At 65.3% G+C, this 8,103-nt stretch overlaps 1 protein-coding gene across 2 annotated transcripts; it reads right to left on the bottom strand.

Annotated features, from left to right (window-relative positions):
• Nucleotides 1–406: 406 nt before the first annotated feature.
• ACBD4 (acyl-CoA binding domain containing 4) lies at nucleotides 407–7,273 on the bottom strand. 2 transcript variants are annotated; one of them, XM_014884776.2, is made up of 10 exons: nucleotides 7,140–7,273; nucleotides 6,951–7,071; nucleotides 6,781–6,865; nucleotides 6,590–6,710; nucleotides 4,480–4,593; nucleotides 3,486–3,592; nucleotides 2,860–3,010; nucleotides 1,555–1,718; nucleotides 1,167–1,211; nucleotides 407–879 (listed from the first exon to the last, which is right to left on the bottom strand). In XM_014884776.2, the coding sequence occupies exons 1-10, from the start codon at nucleotides 7,207–7,209 to the stop codon at nucleotides 769–771; spliced, it is 1,089 nt and encodes a 362-aa protein (XP_014740262.2). In that variant the 5' UTR covers nucleotides 7,210–7,273; the 3' UTR covers nucleotides 407–768. The 2 variants fall into 2 exon arrangements, with proteins under 2 accessions (XP_014740262.2, XP_088035744.1); XM_088179618.1 differs by lacking the exons at nucleotides 2,860–3,010; nucleotides 3,486–3,592.
• Between the last annotated feature and the right edge of the window lie 830 nt (nucleotides 7,274–8,103).

Consider the following 8,103-nt stretch of genomic DNA (forward strand, 5'->3'; position numbering starts at 1 on the left):
CTTCCCCCGGCCCGGCGGAGCGGCCACCGGGGACCCCGGGATGGCACCGCTGGACCCCACGTCAGGGAGGTGCCGGGGGCCCCCAGCCCCCGCGGGGTCCGGAACAGGGTGGGGGTGGCGCTGGCACGGGCCCGGTGGCACAGAGGGCCACCGCCAACCCCTGGCGTGGGGAGGACCCTCAGGGTGGGCATGGACCCAGCCGGGGGGACAGGTTGGGGCCTGGACACAGACTGCATGCACGGGGGACATGGCAGCCACGGCCACCATGCCCCTCTAGCCACGAGAGGGGACCAGGCGGGGACAGGGGGTGAAGGGTGAGGACAGTGGCCGGGCCGCAGCAGGTGGCCGGGCCGGAGCGTTTCGCTGCAGTCCCCTCCCTCCCCTCTCAGGGCACAGGCAGCGGGGCTGAACCGAAAAGGCAACTTTAATTGAGGCAGGTTCGGTGATGTCCCAGCACCCCGTGGCCTCGGTGGCCGGGGACGGGCCCGTGGCTGTCCCTGCCACCAGCGGGGCCGCAGCTGGTCCTGGTCTGGCTGTGCGTGGCAGCGGCGCGGTGGCTGCCCGGGGTCCGTACGGGGCAATTCCAGCCCCGCTCCCGGCCGGGCCGGTGCTGGCCCTGAGTGTCGGTGTCGGTGCCGGTGCCCGGGCGGGCCCGGCCCGCAGAGCCCCGTGGCTGGTGAGGCGATTCCCGCGTGGCTCCGTGACGCTTCCCCGGCTCGTGCGAAGCAGGATGGGCAAGGAGGGGTGGCGGTGGCGGGGGACGGAGGGTCACCTCTTCCTGCCCTGCCAGTGGCGCAGCAGCCACTGGGTGACGAAGGGCCAGGTGGCCAGGAAGAGCAGCGTTCGCGGGGACACGGTCAGGTGCCACGGTGACATCGCCTGGCGAGGGGACAGAGGTGTCACCGGGGTCACCAAACACCCCCTCAGCCCTCTGCTGAAAGGAACCGCTGCCACTGCTCGGTGGTCCGGGTCACTCTCCTCCTCCTCTGAAGATCGTGCATCACACCCCATCCCTGGGGCCACGTTCCCATGGATGTCAGCTGCTCCCCAGCTGAGGGTCCCTTCCCTGACCTCCCCCAGCTGAGTGTCCCAAGGCCCCAGTGGGCTGTCGGGTTGGCAGGGGGACAGCAGGGCCACCCGCAGCACTTTCTCCACCCGCAACTCACCTGTGGAGCAAGTTCTGGGCCTGGGTCTGTCCCAGCCGCATCCTCCTGCAAGACAGGAGAGGATTTAGGGTGCAGGTGGGGCTGGCATCCCCCTTCCAGCCCCTGTGCCCTTGTGAGAGGGGAGGGAATGGGAGTCCACGCAGGGGTCCTGCAAGGGATCCAGATGCACCTGGTCCAGGACCCCAGGGGCAGCGGGAATGAGGGAGGCAGGGGGAATAAGAGGAGGCAATGGCAGCGAGGGGCAGCAGCTCCCTGTCCGCACCGTGGGCCGGATCCGGGCAGCACCAACCACCGTGGGGAACCCCACAGCCCTGTCCCAGAGCCCGGAGCTGACCCCGCTGTCCCGGCCAGGCCGGTGCCGTGTCCCAGTCCTGCCCCCGGCCCGTACCTGGGCAGCGCTGAGCGTCTCCAGCCGGCTCAGCCGCTCCCGCACTCGCCGCAGCTCCTCCTGCAGTGCCCGCACTGTGTTGGCCACGTGGGCCTCCAGCTCCGCCGCCAGCCCCGGGGCCAGCTCGGGGGTGCTCCCGGGGTCCTCCCCTGCCAGACGGACATCTGCGGGCACAGGGACGGGCACACAGGTGGCAGAGCAGGCTGAGCACCGCCCAAGGACCCGGGGGCTGGCACTGCCTATCCCACCGGTCACCCACCGGTGAGCAGCGACTCCCATGGGGCACCTGCCGTGGGCTGCCCACACCACAGCCGCTCCCAGCCCAGCCCAGCAGCCCCAGCTGCACCCAGGTGGTCCCCGGGGCCGTGCACCACTGTGTCCCCTCCAGTGCCGTGATGGTGGCAGTGAGTGGCCAGCCCACCAACGGGGTGGGTGCTGTAGTGTGTGTGGGTCACCTTGTGACACCTGATGAAGGTGCCACCACTAGGCAGGACACCCAGGGCCAGGGCAGCTCCTCCCTGCCCTCCCCCGGCCCAGCAAAGACCCCAACCACCCCAGAAAACACCTGGATAATCCAGGCTGTGAGAGGGACACAGGCAGGGACTCACTGCCAGCCCCTGGGGACAGCCCAGCCCGGCGTGATCGGCCTCGGGATAAGTTTACTGCCAAGGTCAAGCAGCCCGGAAGGGAATAGTAAAGAGTGAAACACGTGGGCTGTGCCCAGGTGAGGCAATGGCAGCAGTCCCATGGATGAGGATGGCAATGCCACCTCAGGGCAGCCCAGTATGTCTGGGGACAGCACAGAGGGTGGCAGGAGGTTCCTCCCTGCAGTGGCAGAGCTCGAGGCCTGGTGGTCCCCAGACAGCAGCAGTAGTGGTGGGTGGCATCAGGTGAGTGGCACTGCTGTCCCCAAGGCCTCCAGGGCACAGGGCCCAGCTTCACCCCCTGCTCTCCTGGCACCACCCACATCCAAAGGCACCACTGATGTGGTTGGACCAGGGCAGGGGAGCCAGGGACCAGCATTCCATGCCTGGCTGCTGAAGGGCCAGTAGAGCATCCTGCAAATTTGTACCACTGCAAGAAATGGGCAAAGGAAAGGCTGTGTCCTGGAGGACTAAAGCCACTGAACTGCTTGGGGACCAAAGGGTGCAGAGATAGGACTCTTAGGACTTCCTTCAGCTACTGATGATGTGGGTGCTGGAGCCAAACTCGGTCCTCTGCGGGTGGTGGCAGCCCCCACCCTCCAGCCCAGCCCATGGGAGGGGCAGCAGCAGGAAGGGTTGCAGGGACAAGCTCTGCACCCACCTGTCTCGGAGCCCAGGGCTGTGAGGTTGGTGCTGCTGCTCCCCTCGGCTCTTCTGCCTTCGCCCTGCTCACCCTGCCCAGCACTGTGGGGCACTGGGGGCTCAGTCCCAGCCTGGACCACACTTGGGGTGAGCCCCTGCACCTGCCCAGCCTATGAGATGGGAGAGAAGGGCCCTGAGACTCCCACTCCCCTCCCCAGGGCAGGGAGGGGGACGCCAGGGTAGCAGTGGAGTCCTTCTCTGCCTTGTGGTGGCATTTTTGGGGGTGGAGGGTGCGTGGGACTGAGTGAAGTTGAATCCCAGAGGTAACACCAGCCAGCACCTGGCTTGGGAGGTGATACCTGAGGGGAGTGAGGTGCCCAGACTTGAGGTGGAAAAAGAGGAGCTGCTGGTCTTGCCCAACCCCAAGAGCCCCCAGTGCCCCATCAGAGCCACACCACAGGAATGGGGGGACTGAGGAGGCTCCTCAGCATCCCCTCTGTGACAGGGACCACGCTCCAGGAGTGGTACAAAGCACAGAGATGTGCAGGAGGGTGTCCCTGCAGGTTTTGTGAGGTCCCAGGCTGGTGGTGCTGTGCAGCACAGGCAGGGCAGGGATGGCAAAGCCTCCAGTGCTTCCTCCATTACCTTCTCAGGCTCCATCTGCTCCAGGGTGTCACAGAATGTGTCCCCCTCAGAGTCACTCGTCACCTGGCTCCCCTCGAACGCCTTGGGGGCAGGAGCCAGCCCAGCCCCTGGAAGGGAAGCACAGGGCTGAGCCCTGGGCAGGGCAGGGGTGCCCAGCTGTGTCTGGAGGGCAGCAGGTGAAGCAAGGGATGTGCATGCCCAGGGCAAGGCAGGAGGGAAACCGAGGCACTGCGGGGGTGGAAGCAGCTCTTTTAACGAACGTGGCCCAGATGGTGCCATGAATCCAAGGACTGAATTCCCCCTTCTGCCACCCAGGGTGTCCCATTGGCATAATACCCAAGGCCCTGGGGCAGCAGTGGCACAGGCAAGGAAACTGCCCAGCTCCCTGGGCACTGCGAGCCCCAGCACTCGAGGCTGGCACGCTGAGACACTGGCACTTGCTCTGTGACCATATTTGCTCCTGGGGGAAGGCTAGAGCTGCAGGGGGAGGAGGAACCTCCCCGAAGCACCCTGCCCACCCCAGGGCACACCAGGGGCCCCTCGAGGGAGGCACAGGGTAGGAGGGGGTGACTGCAGAAGGGGCTGTGAGAGAAAAACCAGAGCTGAGGCGTCCCCAGGGAGGGCCAGGGCGTGGCACTGTGAATCCCAATGCCAAGGAAGCAGCAAATGTAGCTTGATCCTCTCATGGATCATAGACATTTCAGGGTGATATTTTCCCAGTCCATTGGGGCAACAGCCTCCCCTTGTCCCCGTAGTTTAGCAGAGTCAGGCCCCTTTGCACAAGCAGGAGTGAGGCAGAGCCAGCCCCACATGTCCAGGGTCACCCCAGTGAAAGCTGCACCCACAAACTGCCCTGTGATAGGGGCAGTGCCTGGAACATCGGCAGGGCTGGAGCAGAGCTGGAGTCAACAGTTCCGTGGGTGGAAGGAGCCCCAGCCCCAGTGCCTGCTCCACGAGGTCTCTGCCAGGTGCTGGCCACACCAGGGACACCAACCTGGCATGTGCTGCCCGTCCTGCTGCTCCCCAGGCACGGTGTCTCTGGGGCTCTCCAGAGCCGGGCTGCTCGCTGGGACATCCTGGCTGGGGCCATCCAGCCTCCCCTGGCTCTCTGCACGGAGGGAAGAGGCAGAGCAGGGTCATTCTGTGGGGTCAGAGTCGTGCTGTCCTTGCAGTGCTGGCTCCCTGTGGTTGGGCTGCCCTGCCAGCACAGCTGGGGGACACACAGGTGCCAGGGACCAGCCACAGACCAGCAGCCTCTGGAGGTGCCAGCAGCTGGCAGAGAAGGAGAGGAGCCAGCTTTGTTTGCTGACAGCCCAGGAATTCATGTAGGTTTACTCTGTGCAGACTACCTTGCTCACCCAGGGGTGGCTGGGGTGTCCCTGTCCCCGAGCCCCTGTGGCAGCAGGCAGAGGGATCAGCACTGGTGAGTGACAGCGACAGTCCTGTCCCCTGGCAGTGCCCAGGGCACAGCCACAATAACAGAGCCCAGTGCTGGAAGAGCCTTGTGTGGGCAGTCGCACCCCAAGGACCTGGGGCAGCAGCACCCTGAGAAGGTCTGACCCCAGCCCCCCCCAGCACCCCGTGGAGCCCATGGAGTTAATCCCAGCCAGATTTCCAGGGACTTTGCTCCCTGCTCCTGGGCAGGCAGGTGTGTGGCAACGCTGCCCTGCTGCTCCTTGCCTGCACCTCTCTGCTGTCCCCAGCCTGCCTTCAGCATCGCAGAATGCCCCTCCAACGAGGGGGACAAGGCTGCACCCCACACAGGGCTGCCCTGCTCTGGGATCCTCCACATTCCCAAATCCTCCTCAGGGTGTGCTGTGACCCACAGAGTGGTGGGTGCAGGCAGGGTCCTGTCACCTCACACAGCACCAGGACAGCCCAGCCACGTTCACAAGGTTCTGGTGAAAGTGCCACGCACTGGAGACCTGTTGGGACCTGGAACCATCTGTGATTTGGTTTCCAAGTGCCACTTTATAACGTGCTGTCTTTGTAAATAAACAAAATCAAAGCTGCGATTGCAGTGTCTGAAGGCAGGTTTGGGAACCTTTAACACAAATGACTCAACACCTTCAGGAGCTCAGTGCTTTGCACCTCAGTTCCAGCCACCTTGGGCTCAAGAGGTTTAGATTTAAATGACAGTATCACCTGTAAGTGACACTCCCAAGTGGATTATGACCAGTTTAGACACAGCTTTTAAATTTCAGAGAAAAACTAAGTCTGCCTTTTAAAGGTTTTCAGCATCAAAATGGAGAACTAAGCACCTGGGTACCACAGGAAGGAGCGGCTGCCCTGGGGCCAAGCCTTACATCCCAGTTGTAAGCAGGGGGTGACAGGCACGGGACAGATGCCTCGGGAGTGAGTCTGTTTGCCAGGGCTCTCCCAAAACACTGACAGGTCACACACTCGCTGTGAATAAGCCCTGGAAGCCCCTGTGCTGCTGAGCTGATCGCTGGTGGTGCCTTTCTGAGCCCCTCGCCCCTCGGGTGCTCCCCACCAGTCACACACCCAGGACAGCCCTGCAGGGCAGGTGGGACAGGTCCCCAGCCCCCTCCTGGCATCAGGCGGCAGCCAGAGGCATGGAAAGGGCTGGGAAGGATTTCCCTCTAGCACAAACCAGCCCAAATAATCCCATTTCTCAAGCCCTGTTTCTCCACATCCCCTCCAAGCAGGAGCTGGCCGGCTTGTCCAGATGTTTACAGCAGCTGAGGTGGAGCCCTGCCTGGAGCGGCCGGAGCCAAGGGGAAGCACAGCCCCCCCCGGAGCTGATCCCTGCCCCTCTGCACACACGGACTGCGGCCAAGGGCCACTTGGAAGCCAAATCTCAAACACTCGCCTCAAAGTTTGGCGGAGAGTAAGCCCAGAATGTGTCACACAAAGGGACACCTGTGTCACACAGAGGGGACACCGGGCTGCCCACAGAGCCCCTCGGCAGCAGCAGTGTCGGTGGGATGTGGTGTGTCCATCCCGTGCCCGCTCAGAGAGCAGCACAGGACGTGTCCTGGGGACGGACCGGACCCGGGGACAGCGGGAGCGCCGTGCCATCAAGGCGGCACCGAGGGCAGGGATGCGCCGGGCACAGCCGGGGCACGGCGGCCCCCACTCACCCCCTTTCCTCTTGAAGAAGGACTCGGGGGGCCGGGGCATGTCGTGGATGACCTCGTAGAGCGGCTCGAAGTAGCGGAACATTTCCTCGGTGGTCTCGTCCATGGGCACGGTGTCAATGACCTGCGGAGGGCCGCGGCTGGACACGGGCACCGCGCAGCGCCCGGCCCGGCCCCGCCGCCCGCCCCGTTACCTTCTGGGCCACCTTCTTCATCTCCGCCACGTACGCGGCCATCGCCTCCTCCTTGGACATCCTGCCCAGGCTGTGCCAGGCGTCCCTGCGGGGCCGGGGCCGTGAGCGGGCCGGGGGGAACCGGACCCGGACCCGAACCGGAGCGGAACCGGGACCCCCCCCGCTCTTACCACTTGTACCGGCCGATGGGGTCCCAGAAGCCGGGCCGCGGGCCCTGGCAGCACCCCGCTGTCGCCTGCTTGTAGTAGCTGTAGAAGCGCAGCATCTCCTCATAGGAGGGCCGGTACGCACCTGCGGGACACGGTTAGCGGGGCCGCCGCCGCCGCGGCTGCCCGGTCCCAGTCCCGGCCCCTACTCACCGCTCCGCGGCAGCCCCTGGATCACCTGCACGGCGGCGCGGAACTGCGCCCCGCAGCCCGGCTCCTCCATGGCGGGACCGGCCCCGCACCGGCCCCGGCCCCGGCCCCGGCCCGGCGCGGGTCCCTCTCCCTGCGGGGATAGCACGGGGCCAATCAGCGCCCGTCTTCCATCGACCCCTCCGCATCTCGCCCAATCAGCGCCCGTCTTCCATGGGCCCCCTCCGCGCCTCGCCCAATCAGCGCGCGGCTCTCGGACCGGGCCCCTCCCGCCCCTGCGTCCCGTCTCCTAGCGCGGCGCGCGCGCCCCCTGCCGGCCGGACTGTGCAGGCGCGAAGGGCCGGGAGCGCCGCCTGGCGGGAACGGGGGAGACTGCACAGCTGGGGACACGGCGGGACAGGGACACGGACAGAGGGATAGGGAGACAGAGACAGAGCGACAGGGACAGGGACAGTGGGAGAGGGACAGTGGGACAGTGGGACAACAGGACAGGGACAGAGGGACAGGGATAGAGGGACAGGGAGACAGAGACAGCGACAGGGACAGGGACAGTGGACAGGGACAGAGGGACAGGGACAGAGGCACAGGGACTGTGGGAGAGGGACAGTGGGACAGTGGGACAACAGGACAGGGACAGTGCACAGGGACAGTGCACAGGGCAGTGAAACAGGGCACAGGGACAGAGAAGCTGTGCACCAGGATAGGTGCACCCAGACAGGTATTGGGATAGTGCCTGGGAAACTGCACCAGGACAGGGCATGGGGACAGTGAGTCTCTGTCTAAGGACACCCCCAGGATGTGGGTGGTGGTCCAGCACCCGGGAACAGCGAGGCTGTGCCCCAGGCCAGAGCCCAGGTGTGGAACCAGAGTGTCCAGAGCCCCAGGACAGTGCTTTGGGACAGTTCTCTGCTGCACCAGGGCAGTGCAGTGACACCGCAGCCACGTCCTAGGACAGGGACCCTGTGCA

The sequence above is a fragment of the Sturnus vulgaris genome, chromosome 27 (genome assembly GCF_052056855.1).
Source record: "Sturnus vulgaris isolate bStuVul1 chromosome 27, bStuVul1.hap1, whole genome shotgun sequence".
Classification (NCBI taxonomy): domain Eukaryota; kingdom Metazoa; phylum Chordata; class Aves; order Passeriformes; family Sturnidae; genus Sturnus; species Sturnus vulgaris.